This window comes from Anomaloglossus baeobatrachus, chromosome 8 (genome assembly GCF_048569485.1).
Source record: "Anomaloglossus baeobatrachus isolate aAnoBae1 chromosome 8, aAnoBae1.hap1, whole genome shotgun sequence".
NCBI classification, from domain to species: domain Eukaryota; kingdom Metazoa; phylum Chordata; class Amphibia; order Anura; family Aromobatidae; genus Anomaloglossus; species Anomaloglossus baeobatrachus.
In genome coordinates, this window is record NC_134360.1 from 29,748,067 (window position 1) to 29,768,331 (window position 20,265).

Genomic DNA, 20,265 nt, shown 5'->3' on the forward strand with positions numbered 1-20,265 from the left:
CTTCTCGTTTTCTTTGTCACAAGCTTCTTCGTAGGTTTCGTGATAACTTTCGTCTTCGGATTCTTGTGGATCTACTTCATTTTCTTGGTCCCTGGTTCTCTTTTCTTCTTGTTGTGTGTCCTCCTCCTCCACTCTAGCAATTTTTCTCTAATGTTAAAACATAATATTTATCATAAATTTTAAAATGTCACAGATGAAAAAAATATATAGAAATTAATACAAAACTAGAGGGGACAAAGTCTATCCTCTCCAATCCACGGATAAACTAGGGACCTTTGTAGATTGGGGATGAGGTTGGCAACAATTGTCCCAGGTCCACCAGAGCTCCTGAAGCACAAATGTAATCGAGAGAGACAAAAAACAGGGAACTTATAGGGCATAAAGACAGAATTATCTAGCCGAGACAGCCAACATAGGGATCAATTGGCCAAAATATTGAGTTGATGGTTATGGCATCCAAACAGCTTCCATAGCTGTATATATAGGTGTTATCAATCATTGTACAAGACAAGGAGTTCAGCTGTTATATCACCTATTGTGAATGGTGGATCCTGCGTTATCTACTGTACAGTGGATACGGAAAGTATTCAGACCCCTTTAAATTTTTCACTCTTTGTTTCATTGCAGCCATTGGGTAAATTCAAAAAATCCCCCATCTGGACAGAAAAAAACAGAAATGTAGAAATTTATGCAAATTTATTAAACAATAAAAACTGAAATATCCCATGGTCATAAGTATTCAGCCCCTTTGCTCAGTATTGAGTAGAAGCACTTTCCTTTTGAGCTAGTACAGCCATGAGTCTTCTTCGGATCCTTGATTTGGGGATCCTCTGCCATTCTTCCTTGCAGATCCTCTCCAGTTCCGTCAGGTTGGATGGTGAACGTTGGTGGACGCCATTTTCAGGTCTCTCTAGAGATGCTCAATTGGGTTTAGGTCAGGGCTCTGGCTGGGTCGGTCAAGAATGGTCACAGAGTTGTTCTGAGGCCCCTCCTTTGTTATTTTAGCTGTGTGCTTAGGGTCATTGCCTTGTTGGAAAAGGAACCTTTGGCCAAGTCTGAGGTCCAGAGCACTCTGGAAGAGGTTTTCTTCCAGAATATCTCTGTACTTGTCCGCATTCATCTTTCCTTCAATTGTGACCAGTCGTCCTGTTCCAACCCCATAGCATGATGCTGCCACCACCATGTTTCACTGTAGGGATTGTATTGGGCAGGTGATGAGCAGTGCCTGGTTTTCTCCACACATACCGCTTAGAATTATCACCAAAAAGTTCTATCTTCGTCTCATCAGACCATTATTTCTCATAATCTGGGAGTCCTTCATGTGTTTTTTTGCAAACTGTATGCGGCTTTCATATGTCTTGCACTGAGGAGGGGCTTCCATCAGGCTACTCTGCCATAAAGACCCGACTGGTGGAGGACTGCAGCGATAGTTGACTTTATGGAACTTTCTCCCATCTCCCTACTGCATCTCTGGAGCTCAGCCACAGTGATCTTGGGGTTCTTCTTTACCTCTCTCACCAAGGCTCTTCTCCCACAATTGCTCAGTTTGGCTGGACGGCCAGGTCTAGGAAGAGTTCTGGGGGTCCCAAACTTCTTCCATTTAAGGATTATGGAGGCCACTGTGCTCTTAGGAACCTTGAGTACTGCAGAAATTCTTTTGTAACCTTGGCCAGATCTGTGCCTTGCCACAATTCTGTCTCTGAGCTCCTTGGGCAGTTCCTTTGACCTCATGATTCTCATTTGGTGTGACATGCAGTGTGAGCTGTGAGGTCTTATATAGACAGGTGTGCGCCTTTCCAAATCAAGTCCTATCAGTTTAATTACACACAGCTGGACTCCAATGAAGGAGGAGAACCATCTCAAGGAGGATCACAAGGAAATGGACAGCATGTGACTTACATATGAGTGTCTGAGCAAAGGGGCTGAATACTTATGACCATGTGATAGTTCAGTTTTTCTTGTTTAATAAATTTGCAAAAAATTCTACATTTCTGTTTTTTTTCTGTCAAGATGGGGGATGGGGACAGAGTGCACATTAATGAGAAAAAAAATGAACTTTACTGAATTTACCAAATGGCTGCAATGAAACAAAGAGGGAAAAATATAAAGGGGTCTGAATACTTTCCGTACCCACTGTATATAAAGGTGTTATCAGTCATTGTACAGGAGAAGGAGGTGAGTTGTGACATCACTTATTGTAAATAGGGGACCCTGTATTATCTACTGGATATAGAAATGTTATTATAAGTCATTGTACAGGAGGGGGTGGAGGTGTGCTGTTATATCACCTATTGTGAATGGAGGATTTTGTGTTATCTACTGTAAATAGATGTATAATCAGTCATTGTCCAGTAAGAGGTGAGCTGTGATATCCCCTATTGTCAATAGAGGATCCTTTATTATCTACTGTACATAGAGGTGTTCATTCAGTCATTGTACAGGAGGAGGTGGAGGTGATCTATGATATCACATATTGTCAATGGTGGATCCTGTGTTATCAGATGTATATAAAGGTGTTATCAGTCATTATGCAGGAGGAGGAGGTGACCTGTGACTTCACTTATTGTGAATGGTGGATCCTGTGATATATACTGTATATGGAGGTGATATCAGTCATTGTACAGGAGGGGGAGGAGGTGAGCTGTGACATCACCTATTGAGAATGGTGGATCCTGTATTAACTACTGTATATAGAGGTGTTATCAGTCATTGTACAGGAGGGTGAGGAGGTGAGCTGTGACATCACCTATTGAGAATGGTGGATCCTGTATTAACTACTGTATATAGAGGTATAATCAGTCATTGTACAGGAAGAGGTGAGCTGTGGCATTATTTATTGTGACTGGTGGAGCATGTATTATCTATTGTATATAGAGGTGTTAATACCAGCCATTGTACTGGAGGTGGAGGAGGTGAGCTGTGACATCAATTATTGTGAATGGTGGATCCTGTGTTAATTATTGAATAATATATTATATAGCGTTAAAGCATTATCATGAGATAGAAATTAACTGAAAGTAAGTAAAAATAATAAGAGAAATTAGTGCCCTCATTTCTTTTCTGGGTGAAGTGCAGTAATGTGTACGGCAGGACAGGTCATGTGAGCAGCTGCTATTCTGGTAACTATACTCTCCCCATACATACCATATAACACATGTCATGTATTCTTATACCAGAGACATCATGTGACACCCGTGACTACAAGTCCCAGGAGAAAACAGTCAGTAGTGAGTGCATTAAATGAAAGATGCCATATTGGTTGCTGCACAGTTACAATCATGAAGAAGTTGACCTATTAATTGGGGTACCCTAGGGGCTCGTTCACACCCACGTATAATACGGACGAGGGCTCTCTGATGATTTATAAGATTTAATATCGAGTCTGGGATATTTTCATGAATTTTCATTTTTGTTGATTTTTTTATTCTGGTCATAATTTTTACTGAAAAAAATCTAAAGACAGCACTTGATTTTTCTCCCATTTTTCAAAGCTGAACGCAAAGATCTAAGAATTCTTCTATGGACACACAAGGCCTTTTTCTCTCAACTATTATTCACAAATATGTCTAAATCTGTGTTAGTGGTCACTTTTCCTCTGCGGAGATAATCCATCCACCTCACAGCTGTGCCATATCAAGATGCTGACTAGACAGTATGATTATTGCACAGGTGTGCCTTAGGCTGGCCAGCATGAATTTTGCACAGGTGTGCCTTGGGCTGGCCAGCATGAATATTGCACAGGTGTGCCTTAGGCTGGCCGGCATGATTATTGCACAGGTGTGCCTTGGGCTGGCCAGAGTGATTATTGCACAGGTGCGCCTTAGGCTGGCCACAGTAAAAGGCCACTCTAAAATGTGAAGAGAGCACCTCTCCGACATGCCAGACACCATAGAATGTGAGCATTTGCCCACTCATGCCAATTACAACGATGAACTGCAGCAGGTGGAGACCCCGCTGAGGAAGATGCTCTGCAATCAGGTCATGGGCTTGTGTAGTTACACGTGGTCTGCAGTTGTGAGGCCGGTTGGATGTACTGTAAAATGCTCTGAAACGCCTTATGGTAGAGAAAGGAACCTGCAATTCATGGGCAACAGCTCTGGTGGACATTCCTGCAGTCAGCAGCCAGCTGCATGCTCCCTCGAAGCTTTGCGACATTTGTGACATTGTGCTATGTGATAAAACTGCACATTTTAGAGTGGCCTTTTATTGCAACCAGTCTAAGGCACACCTGTGCAATGATCATGCTGGCCAGCCTAAGGCGCACCTGTGCAATATTCATGCTGGCCAGCCTAAGGCGCACCTGTGCAATATTCATGCTGGCCGGCCTAAGGCGCACCTGATCAATATTCATGCTGGCCAGCCTAAGGCACATCTGTGGAATATTCATGCTGGCCAGCCTAAGGCACACCTGTGCAATATTCATGCTGACCAGCCTAAGGCGCACCTGTGCAATAATCATGCTGGGAAGCCTAAAGCACATCTTGTGCAATAATCATCCAGGGCAGCCTAAGGAACACCTGTGCAATATTCATGCTGGCCAGCCTAAGGCGGACCTGTGCAATATTCATGCTGGCCAGCCTAAGGCACATCTGTGCAATATTCATGCTAGCCAGCCTAAGGCCCACCTGTGCAATATTCATGCTGGCCAGCCTAAGGCATACCTGTGCAATATTCATGCTGGCCAGCCTAAGGCTCACCTATGCAATAATCATGCTGGGCAGCCTAAGTCACATCTTGTGCAATATTCTTTCTGGCCAGCCTAAGGCACACCTGTGCAATATTCATGCTGGCCAGCCTAAGGCGTACCTGTGCAATAATCATGATGTCCAATCAGCATCTTGATATGCCACACCTGTGAGGTAGACGGATTATCTTGGCAAAGAATAAGAGTTCAATAACACAGGTTTATACAAATTTGTGAACAATATTTGAGAGAAAAAGGCCTTTTGTGCGCATAGAAAACATTTTAGATCAGCTCATGAAAAATGGGAGAAAAAACAAGTGTTGTGTTATGTTTTTGTTCAATATATTTTTATTGATCATAGTAAAACTGATAATTAGAAGTGATCTTTTAAGTGACTAGAATAAATTTAATGGCTAACCAATAGAATAAAACGTTCCGGGTCACCATCTTTAATAACTAAGAGGAAAGTATTTGATTTTTGTGCCAAGCTCTTATGGCGCCCAGGAGCCCAAAATGTCATTATTTTTTCAAAATCCATAAATTTCCCTCTCTGACTTATTATTATGACCCCAGACAGCTACTTATTCTCCCTACTCCTAACCCCAGCCCAGTATTAACATAAACTCTTGCAAGTTTCTTAAAACTTTTAAAGGCAGTTGGAAAGTTTTTAAAATATTCATCCAAAGCATTGCCAACTGCCTGAACATTTCTCTGCAGAGTCTCATAATAAAAAAAATAAATAAATCAGACCTTAACCACCAAAGGGAAATATTGACGTGACATGACATCGGTGATAACCCTGCATCCCCTAATTTTCCCCCCAAACAAAAGTCACCGTGGATATCTGGCCTACATCTGTATAGGAAAGTGACAGCCGTCGCGGCCCCTATAAAGTCTACGACCCAGCTGTCCCAGACTGCCAGTCCCATACCGGCTCCATAGTGATCCTAGCAATGGAAAGAGAGACGTTGACCTGGCATGGCTTCCATAAAAGTGGCAGAGAGGACAGGGAATGGAAGGGTTAATATTTAAGTACATTTTTGAATTCCATGAGAAAATCATCTATAAACCTCCCGTCTTTTTGATTCCCTTCCATATAAATCAAAGAAATGTATTTCATTGGGACAAATGCAACTTTATGGAGCGGTTTAATACCTTGTGGCGTCACTTTTTTTACTTTCGACCTATGGGGAATTGTTTTTGTTTAGTTCTATGGTGATGTTTTTTTTCTTATGCTAATTTTTTTCTTTGGCTTTAAGCCTTTTTCATGCATCCGCATAAAACACACACGCGTTTCATGGTCTGTGATCAAGGTGCGTAAGTGTGTGCGTGTGTCCATGTGTGTTTTTTCCATGTGCTGACCGTGTGTCATCCGGATAGCACACGGACACCATGAACTTGTATACTTTCCTGTTTTCCACGCTGCTGTTACTTCCGGGTCCTTGGTGAGTGCAGTGAATATTCATGAGCATAATGAGCAGGCCCGGAAGTAACAGCAGCAGCGGAGACAGGTAAGTATAAAAATCATTTATTTTTATATTGGAAAAAAGACAGACAAGTCGCCGTGTGGAGCACACAGCCACGCGGGTGCTTCACATGGACACACGGACCTTGTGAAAACACAGACGGGTACGTAGACTCATTGATTTGAATGGGTCCACCTGTGTCCATGTCTCCGGTACATGTGAAAATGGACGTCACACGTACCGGAGACACAGATGTGTGAAGGAGGCCTTGGAGCATTTTTTCCCTTCCCCCACTTTTAGGCCTACAACAATTTGTTTTCTTAAGACCTATGGTGGTTATTTTTTTTTTTTTAACTCTACATTGATTTTTTTATCTGTTTTCTTTTTATTTACATATGGTGATTTTTTTTCTTAATGGTGATTTTTTTTTTCCCCATATACTGATTTTTTTCTTTGGCTTTTCAGTGGTTTTTTTTTACCCCCTTTAGGCCTATGCTGCTTTGTCTTCTTTAGCCCTATGGTGATCATGTTATTTTCTTTAACCCTACATTGATTTTTCTTTTCTCTATATTTTCTTTTTATTACCATATGGTGATCTTTTTTCTTAATGGTGATGTTTTTTTTCCCCATATACTGATTTCTTTACTTTGGTTTTTTAGTGTTTTTTTTTCCCCCTTTAGGCCTACGCCGATTTGTCTTCTTGAGCCCTATGGTGATTTTTCTTTTTACCCTATAGTGATTTTTTTTAATAGTGATGTTTTTTTCCCCTATGCTGATTTTTTCTTTGGCTTTTTACTGTTTTCCCCCCTTTTAGGCGTATACTGATTTGTCTTCTTTAGCACTACAGTGATTTTTTTTTTTTTACATTATTTTTTATTATCCTATGGCAATTTTTTTCTTAATGGTGATGTTTTTTATCCTATGTTGAGATTTTCTTTGGCTTTTTAGTGTTTTGTTTTTTTTTCCTCTTTAGGCCTATGCCGATTTGTTTCCTTTAGCCCTATGGTGATTTCTTTTTTCCTGAGACCTATGATAATTTTCTTTTTTCCATGTATTTTTTTATTACCCTATGGTGATTTGTGTCTTAATGGTGATGTTTTTTCCTTATGCTGATTTTTTTCTTTGGCTTTTTAGTGTGTTTTTTCCTCCTTTAGGCTTGTGCCGAATTATTTTCTTTAGCCCCATGGTGATTTATTTTTTTTGAGCCCTATGGTAATTTTTTTTTTCTCTATGTTTATTTTTCCTTTCTTTTTTTTTTTTTACCCAATGGTGGATTTTTTGCATTCCTTAAGCCCTATCTTGAATTATTTACTTTAGCCCTATTCTGGGTTTTTTTTCCTCGCCCTCTGATTTTTTTTTACTGTTTACTCCTATGGTATTTTTTTTTTTTCTTCAGATCAATGGTGATTTCTTATTTTCTAGCCATATGCTATGGTGTTTTTTTTCTTTTGCCCTATGGTATATTTTTTTCCTTTTATCCTATAGTCATTTTTTTTTCTTTTGCCCTATGGTATTTTTTTTGCCTTATGATAACATTTATTTTCCAGTTGGTGCCATCTTACCTCAGATGGCAGAAGAGTAACAGGAATCCTCTCCTCTTCCAGCATCCGCTTAGATTCCTTCTCCCAGTGCAAATAATCGATGAGTGATCTGTGGTCAAATTGCCCGGTCGGTGCTTTTTCGGTCTGGTCCTTTTGTATCATTCCAACTGGTACTTTCGGATCCGGTGCAAGTACCTCCATTTCGCTTTGGAGCTCCTTGAGCTCTTCAGGAGATAAATTGGCCAAAATCTCATCTTCGTCAATATCTGCATCGACAAGTGATCTGTTGTCAAATTGCCCGGTCGGAGCTTTTTCAATCTGGTCCTTTTGTATCATTCCCACTGGTACTTTCGGATCCGGTGCAAGTACCTCCATTTCGCTTTGGAGCTGCTTGAGCTCTGAAGGAGATAAATTGGCCAAAATCTCATCTTCGTCAATATCTTCAAACAGTTCATCTAACTCTGAGTCTTGGCTTTGCTGAGACATGGTTAATTTGTATGGTCCACACGGAGAGAGAGATGCCGGCGGTTATGGTGCAGCGTGTTGTGTTCTCTGAGGATATGCCACCATGAGTGACTGAAGCCACGGTCACTTCGGCTGAGGCCAGTGCTATATTAAGCCCTGGAAGACTTCCTAGAGAATTTATGTCCCTGCTGCCATGTTCTGTTTTCAGCAACTGGTGTCAGCTGTGCAAACGCTCTGACATTTGAGTACAGCTGGTCCCCCCTCCTCATTGTGTAATAGGTAGTGGTCATTTTCTAGAGGGTTCCAGGGACAGATCGGTTCATGGAGTGTCACTAGAAGGGGCAAATGCAGGAGGACGGTGAAAAGCAAAAACACAATGATGCACGCTCGCACATCTGTGCCGCCCCATCAGCGGATCGGACCGCTCGGATCCATGGGCAGTGTCCATTCGTGGCTCGAGGGTCTACGGACTCGGGGGCTTAGGGGCCACACTCTAAAGTAAAGGGAATATTTACAGGGGAGTTATAGTTTGTGACGCCACCCGTGGTGTGTGGTAATTGGGGATGCCGCCGCTGCCGTTGGGAGTACCCGGGGTGATGTAATGGGGCAGCCAGGTGTTGTTACCCTCCACGGGTAGGGGTATGTGTGACGCCCTGGGCAAGCCAGGGGTCACAGGTCATCACACCACCACACCCTACACCCCAGTTAGGAACACCAAGGCTACCAAAATCCTTGTTGCCTTCCTCCAGGGGCTGGTGTTCACACCAGGGGGTGGGCCAGGCGGTTGGCTCCGCCCACCGAGGAGTACACAGCCCTGGAGGCGGGAAGAACCAGGCAGATAGAGTTTGGAGGAGGAAGTGGAAGAAGTGGAAGTTGAAGCCAGACTAGAGTCTGAGGAAGGAGTAAACAGTGAGAGTAGAGACAGTGGAAAGTGACAGTAGTAAAGCCTGAAGTTGGTCCGGCTGTGTGCCCCGGACAGTGACAGCAAGGTCAGCAGACGGCGGTGATAGTCTGGAGGGGGACTGCTCGGAGGTTACTGGAAGGACCGCGGACGGGTGGTGGCCCGGCGGTCTGGAGCAGGATACGAAGAACAGTCAGCACCAGGGAAGGGGCCTTTCGGATCCCGGCAAGGCTAGGAGTCGCCATAATTTGCCAAATCCGTCAGTGAAAGGGACGTCTGTCTCCTAACAACCAAGACCCGATTAAAGGCAACAGTCCAACCGTAACAGACAGACACCGCCACCGCCAGGGCACCAGTTTCTCAGGGCCAGCGCCTGCGGGCAAAGTAGGGCTCCTCCGGCCCATATCCAAGCCGGGGAGCGGGTTATCAGTGGGAACCCATCGCAACCATTATCAACTTAGGTGCAGGACAGAGGGACCGTCACCGTCACCTACTGGGGAAAGCAAGTGCAGCCGTCCGTGGGAACCGTCTTTCCAGCCGTGTGTTTTACCGAGAACTGTGTCATCGTCTCAGGCTGAGTGAGTACCACAGTGCCGCAAGGCACAGCGCTGCCCCCGCGTCCCTGCGCCCACCAAGCCCTGCATCTCCCACCTCATCACTGGGCCCCGGGATCACCAACCCCTACCCACGGAGGGACAATACAACAACTGGCTGCCCCATACCATCTTTCCCGGGATCCCCATACAGAGCAGCGGTGGTGTCAACAAATCACCACAACTGTGGGTGGCGTCACGGACAATAAACAACCCCACACCCAAAAACCCCCTTTCACTCACGGGCGAGGAGCGCCGCTCGAGTCCCCGGGATCCGGCCCATCGCTCGAGCCACCGAGCAGCGGCAGCAGCAGGCCGCAGTGCCCGCCGGACCCGAACAGAGGGAGAGCGCGGCGTCCCCTCCTCCGCCCGCGACAACTTGGCGTCACAAACAGGATCTTACCGCTCTGCCGTTGGGTAGAGGTGCGCCTTGTGACCGCCGGAGGTATCTGGCTGAAACATTTCGGAAGTCGCCATCTTTGGCGCGAAAAGTTCCCGCTCGAGCGTCTTCTCGAGTAGCAGAGGCGCGAAGGCCAAAACCCCGCCCCAATAGAGGAGGGGCCGGAAAGAAGCTAAGGGGACGCAATGGCGGCTGGATGTATGTAGCGCGCGGCTGTACGAGCCAGGACGCTGGGACCCTGTGATTTGCCAAGCCTTGCAAAGAAATGTCTGTTCCGCCCAGCTACGCGGAGGCTGCTGAGCCGGTGCCCGGGACAGCGGCATGGCTAAGGGCCCGAACGGCAGGGATCTGCCGACACTACCGGGGCCAGATCTGCAGGCTGATGGAGCAGTGGACCGCGGAGGTGGAGAATATAGCTGCGGTTGCACGAGTATATGGAATGGAGGCCATGATGGAGGAGCTGGTGAGTGACCCACGCCCCTGTGCGGCTGAGGGACCCGGTCTGCCCCTGGCTCCCACGCCACCTCCGTCCTCCTTACCCGTACACCGTACTGCGCCTGGCCCGTCGGGCGTACACCCCTCCGTGACTGTGGCCAAGAGAGTAGCCAGCCTAGAGGCTACGGCAGCTGGTAGCCACCCGCCTGGTGCAGAGGCCGACAATAGTGATGCCGGGCCTGACACCGAGCCCGTGTCGGAAGAGGATGGGTCCGCCTCAGCCGAAGAGTATGAGTAAGGGCAGCGGAGCACCGTTGTCCAGTCCCCGTTGGGACCACCACTGAGTTTTGTGTTTGAAAGTTTAAAAATTGAAAATGAAGTAATCAACTGATGGAGTGACCTGATTTACCGTGATTGAGAAAACCGGCCGTTGCCGGCACCGTTGTCCCCGTGGAGACCGTTTAAAAAGTTGGCATGGAGAACTTTCCATGGACAAGCCCGTGAACTTGCAGGGCAACCACAAACATTAGTGGCTTGTAAATAAGTTGTTTTACCGTTACCGTTTCCGCAGTTGCTGCCTCCGGAGAGGCAGGTTGGAGGGAGGGCCCTCAGCAGAGTAGGCTGGGGCCCAGCCACCACAGGAACCGGTGGCTACCCTCTGGAGGGGAAGGACAGATCCCGCTCGGGTAACTTGTGCTGGACTGGGGTCAAGGGGTGCTGCCTGGGTTTTAGGGGCAGCATCAGGGCCAGGTTGCTTGGGTGGGAGAGAGCGGAGACCGTAACCGTAAACCGTTAGTAACGTTTAAGAAATGTGCCTCCCGTTGTGGGATGTTGTCATAAGTTGTATGTGTGTTATTCTTTTTACCTTTTTCAGAAAATAAAACTGGTGTTGGACGGGCAGCCCGCGGACGGTCTGCATTTTGCTAAGGGGGAATGTGACGCCCTGGGCAAGCCAGGGGTCACAGGTCATCACACCACCACACCCTACACCCCAGTTAGGAACACCAAGGCTACCAAAATCCTTGTTGCCTTCCTCCAGGGGCTGGTGTTCACACCAGGGGGTGGGCCAGGCGGTTGGCTCCGCCCACCGAGGAGTTCACAGCCCTGGAGGCGGGAAGAACCAGGCAGATAGAGTTTGGAGGAGGAAGTGGAAGGAGTGGAAGTTGAAGCCAGACTAGAGTCTGAGGAAGGAGTAAACAGTGAGAGTAGAGACAGTGGAAAGTGACAGTAGTAAAGCCTGAAGTTGGTCCGGCTGTGTGCCCCGGACAGTGACAGCAAGGTCAGCAGACGGCGGTGATAGTCTGGAGGGGGACTGCTCGGAGGTTACTGGAAGGACCGCGGACGGGTGGTGGCCCGGCGGTCTGGAGCAGTATACGAAGAACAGTCAGCACCAGGGCAGGGGCCTTTCGGATCCCGGCAAGGCTAGGAGTCGCCATAATTTGCCAAATCCGTCAGTGAAAGGGACGTCTGTCTCCTAACAACCAAGATCCGATTGAAGGCAACAGTCCAACCGTAACAGAGAGACACCGCCACCGCCAGGGCACCAGTTTCTCAGGGCCAGCGCCTGCGGGCAAAGTAGGGCTCCTCCGGCCCATATCCAAGCCGGGGAGCGGGTTACCGGTGGGAACCCATCGCAACCATTATCAACTTATGTGCAGGACAGAGGGACTGTCACCGTCACCTACTGGGGAAAGCAAGTGCAGCCGTCCGTGGGAACCGTCTTTCCAACCGTGTGTTTTACCGAGAACTGTGTCATCGTCTCAGGCTGAGTGAGTACCACAGTGCCGCAAGGCACAGCGCTGCCCCCGCATCCCTGCACCCACCAAGCCCTGCATCTCCCACCTCATCACTGGGCCCCGGGATCACCAACCCCTACCCACGGAGGGACAATACAACAACTGGCTGCCCCATACCATCTTTCCCAGGATCCCCATACAGAGCAGTGGTGGTGTCAACAAATCACTACAACCGTGGGTGGCGTCACGGACAATAAACAACCCCCACACCCAAAAACCCCCTTTCACTCACGGGCGAGGAGCGCCGCTCGAGTCCCCGGGATCCGGCCCATCGCTCGAGCTACCGAGCAGCGGCAGCAGCAGGCCGCAGTGCCCGCCGGACCTGAGCAGAGGGAGAGCGCGGCGTCTACTCCTCCGCCCGCGACATATGCCCTGGGGCTCTGGATGATGCTACTCGGTGCCGTGACGGGGGGATCACTCAGGTACTCACTCAGCCAATAAGCAGACGCTGACAACTGGGTAAACCAAGTCTCTAGGTGCCGCTGCCTCTCAAGAGGAGCTCTTCCGGGTCCCGTCCCCTGCAGTGCTGCCTGGTGATCCGTAACCTGCCTCCTGGCACAAAGTTTAGATTCACTGTAGTGACTCGGTAGTCTGGAACTTGTCAAGCCCCGCCCCCCACTGTGGCTAAGTGTGGGAGCCTGCTCTCAGGGCTCACACTTGGGATTTTTGTGGGCTGCTTAAATAGAAGGCCCTATCCCCCTCGTTGCGCTAGGGCCCCGATTCTGGAGCTGGTGGGAACAGTCCATAAAGGCTCCGCTCTCCGCAGGTTAATTGCCGAGTTGCCTGAAGCTTCTCCTCGACCTAGGGTCCGTGTACCCCGCTGTGCCTTCGGACCCGGACCGGTGATAGGACCAGGCGGCCAACAGTTCACTTTAACAGGTCCAGGCACCTTGCCTTAATCCCCTGCGACCGGGGCTCCGACTCCTCTAGGTCCAGATCACCACCTGCAACCTAGACAGCTTCTCTGGGGAGCCACCGCTCCCTGCTTCCTCCACTTCACTCCACTTTCCTTAAGGCTACATGCGCATGTAGCCTTACTCTACTTTTCTCACTGACACTCTACTGACCTTCCCTTCCTGATCCCTAGGTGGGTGGCCCTATTCCGCTTAAGCCGCCCAGTGGTGTGCCTGGTGGGTGTGGTGCAGGGTGTTCCTATGATTTGATTTGCTGTTGGAGGCAGCACTGTAAGATGGGGACCCGGAACCATGAGGGATTTGAATACTACACTAAAGGGAAAGAGCGTGCAGTACCCTGTGACGACCTGATAGTCCAGGTGCGTCACACATCCACTAAACATTGCCAATTATTGGTCTGTAGATCAGACTCGCCCATGTGTCCATGGAACTAACGGATTGCACTCGATAGCTGTGCCTCCCCCACGCCCGCAGCAGCCGGGCTGCTCGGATCCGGACCCGCTGTGTGGCTCGAGGGATCCTCCGGACCCGGGGGGGTCACGCGGACACGCCGAATGAAAAGGGGGACGTAGTTGTACGGCCTTGACTGCATTCAGTTCGTGACGCCACCCACGGTGGTGAAGTGGGACACCACCGCTGCTGTGGTGAGATACCCGGGGGAGATGTAGTGGCAGCCGGATGTTAACCCCTCCGTGGGTAGGGATGGTTGCCCCGGGGCCCAGTGTCTCTGTGCAGGGTATAGCGATGGCGAGGACCTGTGCGCCCGGACGTACCAGGGGATGTTTGGTTACTCACAATTAAATGAATCACACGAGTCTTTTGGTAAACCAAGGTGCTGGTGGCCGGCCGCCGCGGCTGGTTGTAGTCTGGTCCCCCACCCGGGCTGATGGTCGCCGTCTTCTCCTCTGCACTAGTTTTGGTTGTGTGTTTAGACTTCCCGGTATGGAACACGGGAGTCCGCTCCCGGCTTGTTGTGTGCCTGAGGAGCCGTGCCCGCTGACGCTGACCCGTGGGATCTATGGGCCCTGGCGGCTGCCCTATCCCTCTCTGTGGGTGGTTGTCTGCTTTTAGGACTTTGGTTGGGATAGGACCTATAATCCTGCCCTTAATCGGTTGATTAGCTAGGCCATTGGTTCCGGTCCTTCCTTCAGGGTCCGAGTACCCCCTCTGTGCACGGTTTCCGGTTGGGTCTCCGGTGTCGGTACCAGCGGGCTCCAACCCTGTCCCGGTCCACCTCGGATCTGCCGAGCAATCTTCCCATCTCCTGCTGACGGAGACCACCGTCTGCCACCTAGCCAAGGTACCAGGGCTCCGACCCTGGCACCGTTCAACTTGAACTTTTCCTCTGCTGGAGATAGACCTAGCTCCAGCCTCCACTCCTCTCAACTTGAACTACCACTTATGTGACTCCCTGGACTAGCCAGGGGTCACAGGTAGTCCCACGCACCACACCACACCCTAATAAGGTAATAGCAGCCACACATTGAAACCCTGAGTCGCCCCTCCTAGGTCCTGACGTTCACACCCGGTGGGGCGGAGTCAGGCGGTTGGCCACGCCCACCGAGGAGTTCGGATGGCCTGGGGTGGGAACACAAGTCAGATGAGTGTTGACAGTTGACAGGGGAGAAGTGGAGGAAAGAACTAGGAACTGTCAGGGGCCTGGGTAGGAGCCTAGGTACCCTTGTAGGCCAGGAGGCAGACGGTAGTGCCGCCTGCAGGAGATCGGGAAGACGATCGGTGGAACCGTAAGGGACCGGGACAGGGTAGTGGCCCGCCGGAACCGAACCGGGGAGCCAACTGGATACCGGAGCACCAGGCAGGGTACTCAGACCCCGAACTAGTCCAGAAGCCACTGAATCTTAGTCAAATTAACTGATTGCGGTCTGGACCTCAGGGTCCTTTCCCACCTAAGTCCCGATTGAAGGCAACAGCCCAACCAGTACGGATAAGTGCCACCGCCAAGGGCCAGAGATCCAAAGGGCCAGCATCTGCGGGCAAACGGGCTCTTCTGGAGTACACAAGTCGGGGAGTGGACTACCATTGCGTAGGCATAGGAGTCAAAAATCACTGCACAGAGGTGCAGGAGAAGGCGGGCATTACCAACCTCACTAGGAGACCACGCAGCCGGCTGCGGGCACCGATCATCACCGAACTTGGTTTACCAGTGACTCTTTGTGTGATTATAATCATGAGTACAACAGTGCCATCAGGCAACACACCGCACCACAACACTCCGCCCTGCACCCCAGCTCTCACCAACCGGGCCCCGGGACCAACATCCCCTACCCACAGAGGGGTCAACACCTAGTTGCGCCATTACACCGCTCCCGGGAGCCCCCATACCTTCACCGCAGCGGTGGTGTCTACAATCACCAGTGGGTGGCGTCACAAACTTTACCAACTCCGCGGCTTCGCACGTGAACCATCCATCACATTACCCCTACCCGTAGAGCCAGCAAGATCACCCCCCTTTTCTGAGCGATGTGACCCCCGGTCCGGAGGCGCTCGAGCCACCGACAACCCGAGCCCGGATCCGAGCGGCTCGGCAGGCAGCCGAACCCCCAGGTTGGTACACTTTATCTGTTTGTTTTCCCGCCCCGGGCTGTCTAGCCCCTAGGTGGGCATTTCCTAACTGCCTAGTCCCGCTCACTAGTGTGCCTGTCTTGCCCTGAGGGGGGTGACTAGGGTTTCAGGTCGGCTGTGTGTGACCTAGATGAGGGAAGGTGTTATGCGGGGGGGCCTAGTGTGTGACTACCTGGTTTTGCCAGGGCGTCACATAGCCATCCGTGTGTCCTCCAACAGCCGTCTGGCTTTTACTTTGAGAGGCGTTGATGTTTTGTTTTTTTTCACACAACAAAACAGAAGCAACACTGATGGCAAAAAGAAACACGTGACCAAAAAATTGAAGAAAATCAGATCCAGCACATTGGTGAAAAACGATGGAAAAAAACATGGACATCTTAGTGTGGCCCTAGATAGTCAAAACCTTGGCTTGATGATAAATTTCCCGCTTCTTTAGACACTTCTTTTTTTTTAGAAAACCGCTGGGTTGGCTTATTTTGCTCAACATTTTTTTAGCTTGATTTTGGCGCAATTTGGAGCATGTTTTAGGCTACACTCTTTCCAGCAAAGTCACTCAGGAATCCAGAAGTCATGTCCACTCTTGAGTTGTAAAATGTCTCAAGAGGACCTGTCGTTAGCTCAAAAGTGACTAGTTTTGCACTTTATTCCTGCTGCATCCCTCCATTTTTTTTTAATATTCCAGCTGGTGTAGTGCTTCTAATCTATGTCCACTGCCTTTAGTCTTATACTCGCAATCCAATGTTTTCACCTTCTATCACCTCCGCTCGAGTCGGTCTCCGGAAGTTTGTGGCCTGCCAGCATTTCTAGTGTTTCATGGAGAGAACCTGAGGTCACACTTCAATTGAAGTCTATGAGAGCCTTGTTGTTGCTTCAATACTCCCAATATAATCCCCACAGTGAGACATGGTGGTGGCAGCATCATTCTATAGGAGTGTTTTTCAGCTGCAGGGACAGGACGACTAGTTGCAATTGAAAGAAAAAATGAATGCTGCCAAGTACAGAGATATCCTGGAGGAAAACCTCTTCCTAATGCTCTGGACCTCACACTTGGCCGAAGGTTCATGTTCGAACAAGACAATGACCCTAAGCACGCAGCTAAAATAACAAAACAGTGGCTTGAGAACAACTCTGTGACCATTTTTGACCGGCCTAGCCAGAACCCTGACTTAAACCCAATTAAGCATCTCTGGAGAGTCCTGATAATGGCGTCCACCAACGTTCACCATCCAACCTGACGGAAATGTAGAGGATCTGCAAGGAAGAATGGCAGAGGATCCCCAAATCCAGGATCCCAAAAAGACTCATTCATGGCTGTACTAGCTCAAAAGGAGGATGCTTCTACTCAATACTGAGCAAAGGGTCTGAATACTTATGACCATGTGATATTTCAGTTTTTCTTGTTTAATAAATTTGCAAAAATTTCTCTATTTCTGTTTTTTTCTGACAAGATGGTTTGCAGAGTGCACATTAATGAGAAATAATGAACTTTTTTGAATTTACCATATGGCTGCAATGAAAGTAAGAGTGAAAGATTTAAAGGAGTCTGAATACTTTCCGTACCCACTGTACGTTCTGTATGTGTGTGCTTGTGTGTGTTCTATGTGTGCTGTCCTACGTGTGACATCTGGATAGCACACGGACAACAAGAGCTGGTGTTGCTCTCTCCGCTCTCTGATGCTGCTGTTACTTCCGGGTCTGCACTGTGTGCAGTGAATATTCATGAGCATAATGAGCGGGCCCGGAAGTAGCAGCAGAGGCAGAAACGGGTAGGTATAAAATTTCTTTATTTTTATGTCATCTGTGTTTTCTCTGGTATTGTCACACTAATGTCACATCAATGTGCGGTCCGTTTGACACCTGTGCTGCCAGCAGAAAATGGACATGTCGTTGTGTGGACCACACGGACACCCGGTCCATGTCAAAACATGAACATGTGCACAGACCCATTGATTTTAATGGGTCTACATGTGTCCGTGTCTCTGATACATGTGAAAACGGACGTCACACGTACCAGAGACACAGATGTGTGAAGGAAGCCTAAATTGTCCTGCATGACGTGTGTAGATATTACTAGAGGACACGCTAGTTCCTTGTTGTGAAAACAACACAGGATTAGTAGAGGACAGCTGAACGGCAGATAATGATGCAGATCACAAATATAGTCCCGGCCTAGCGCTGAGGTGTTAAGCCCTCCTGGAATTACGAAAAGCAGCATAAAGACCAGGGGAACAGGTCGAACATGTGGGCTAATGTGGCCTATGTAACACCATGAGGCTCAATTATTTGCTACCACTTCCATTGCTGAAATAAGGCTCACTTATGCCGCTATACTGTGGCCCATGTTCTCTAACAATATAATCTTTATATACGTTGGTTAGATATACTGTATAAACAATATGGGGCCTCATTTATCAAAATTGCCTGTCATGGCAACCTATCACAGCTCAGCTTTCATTTTTTAAACTGCTCTGGTAAAAAGAAAGCAGTGTTGTGATTGGTTGCTATGGACAACAAAGACAGGTTTCCTTTTAGACCGTTTTGATAAATTTGCCCCATGTGTTGTTGTTCTGTAAAGCAACCAATCACTGTGCAGCTTTCATTTTTAAAGCTGCATTGGATAAATAAAAGCTTTACTGTGATTGGTTGTTATGGACAAAAAAGATAGTTTTTCTAACTTTAGATATGTAGCACCAAGGGATATGGGATACTCGGTCCCGGGCAGTGTCTCTTTTGGGGATGTCACGGTGGTGGCCATTGCCCGGTCCCGTGCCCTGGGCCCTTTTTGTAATGGGGATATTTATAGGGGAGAATATAATAATGTTCACATGTGACACCACTTGCGGTGTTGCGGCTAAGTGTAGGGAGCCGCCACTGCAGGATGTCTCTACTGGGGCTGGTAGTATTGGCAGCTAGAATGGTAGACCCTCCACAAGTAGGGTTTTGCCACAGCGGGTGTATGGTGCAGTGAGCGTCAGTAGAAGGTAGTCCACACAGGTGTTCAGTGCAACTGGTTTACTCACTGTCTTTGGTGATAACTGGTTGCCCGAGGCTGGTGTCGCCTACAGGACGCCTTTGTCCCAGTGCCAGTTTGGCTCTCCGGTACCTTATTCCCCTGTACTTGACTCTGGTAAGTGGGTCCGCGTGGTATGGAACAACTGGGGGTCTCCGTTCTGTGGTTTGTCCACTTCTGTCCGCCTGACGATAGCGTGAACCCTGTAGGAATGGAGTCTCTGGTCATGTCCCCGGCTCGCTTTGCTACTGAGTCTTCGGATTCTTTAGGGTCAGCGAGGTCCTTGATTGTCCTCTTTACTGTGCAGGTGTTAACAGGTCGGCTTGAAGCTCTTTCCTGTCCTAGGGCCCTGTACCCCGTCGGTCCGTAGTTCTGGGAGTACTCCACCAGCAACCACTTCTCCTCGGTACTAGGTCACCGTCAATACGAGTCAGGACATCACTTTGCTTCTGACTCGCCCACCCCAGGGCTATGGGACACCCGGTGCCGGGCCGGACTAGTCCGGTGGTAGTCAGTGGTGGCTGGGCCCGGCTCCGTGGCCCTGGTGGGTGTCAGTTGAATATGTGGCTGATATTAAAGTCTTTGTGTTCGTGACGCCACCTGTGGTATGCGGCTATTAAGCCGCCGCTGCTGTGCAAGGCCTCCGGGGTGATGTTATGGCAGCAATGTTGGTACTGCTCCCCACAGGTGGAGCGGAGCCCCGGGGACACTGTTGGTGCTCGTGAAAGTCTATGGTGTTGTGTGGCTAACACGGTGCAAGGCCGACAGGCGGGGAAAGAACCAGGCACAAACAACAGTCTCTTTACCTTTTCCTCTTTTACTCTGGGAACAGTCCAGTCCTGGGAGACCGTTACAGGTGGTGATGGGAATTCGGTCGGCCTGGAAGTACTTGGGGTGATCTTTCTGGCCAGCTGAGTATGAGGCCTACTCCTGTGCTTTGCTTTGTTCTGATAGGACCCTGCTTCTCTAAATCCAGCAAGGGCCCTCTTTGCTGCTGGGACCGATGGTACGTCCCTTCCCTCTGTAGGTGGCTGCGCAGGCCCTCTCTCTGGTGCTTCTCTGCTGGAGCCCACACCGGGCCCTGCTGCTGCAGCTGTACCTTTGGGATGTTTATGGGCCAGGGGCTTGCAGCTCTCCTGCCCTTCGGATTCGGCTACCAGGGGCGGATTTTATACCCTGGTGGCCACAGACTCCGATGTCCGAGTCTCTCTCTGCTGCCTCTCAGCTACTCCTGCTTCTCTGGGCCAAGCTACTCCAGCTCTAGGCCCCAGATCCACAAGACAGCTCACTCTGCGTCTGTTCACTTCTACTGCTCCCTCCAGACTGAACACTACTTCCTCTCTCAGACCAGGCTTAAGGGGATCCTCCCTGGAATCCCAGGTTCAGAGCTCCCCCTGCTGGCCGGAGGGAGAATTGCGTTGGGTGTTAAACTTGCTGGCCAATGGATCTCCCAATTACCTCCAGGCTCAGCATTAAC

The 20,265-nt window shown here is 49.2% G+C and overlaps 1 protein-coding gene across 1 annotated transcript in view; it reads right to left on the minus strand.

Moving 5' to 3' along the window:
* Positions 1-8,357, minus strand: part of LMOD3 (leiomodin 3) — a 16,914-nt gene extending 8,557 nt beyond the window's left edge. The window contains exons 1-2 of the mRNA XM_075321401.1: positions 7,713-8,357; positions 1-147 (exon numbers count right to left, since the gene is read on the minus strand). The exon at positions 1-147 is cut by the window's left edge and continues 1,434 nt beyond it. Coding sequence (XP_075177516.1) covers positions 1-147; positions 7,713-8,177 — 612 coding nt within the window. The 5' untranslated portion in view covers positions 8,178-8,357. The remainder of the gene's footprint in view (positions 148-7,712) is intronic.
* Between the last annotated feature and the right edge of the window lie 11,908 nt (positions 8,358-20,265).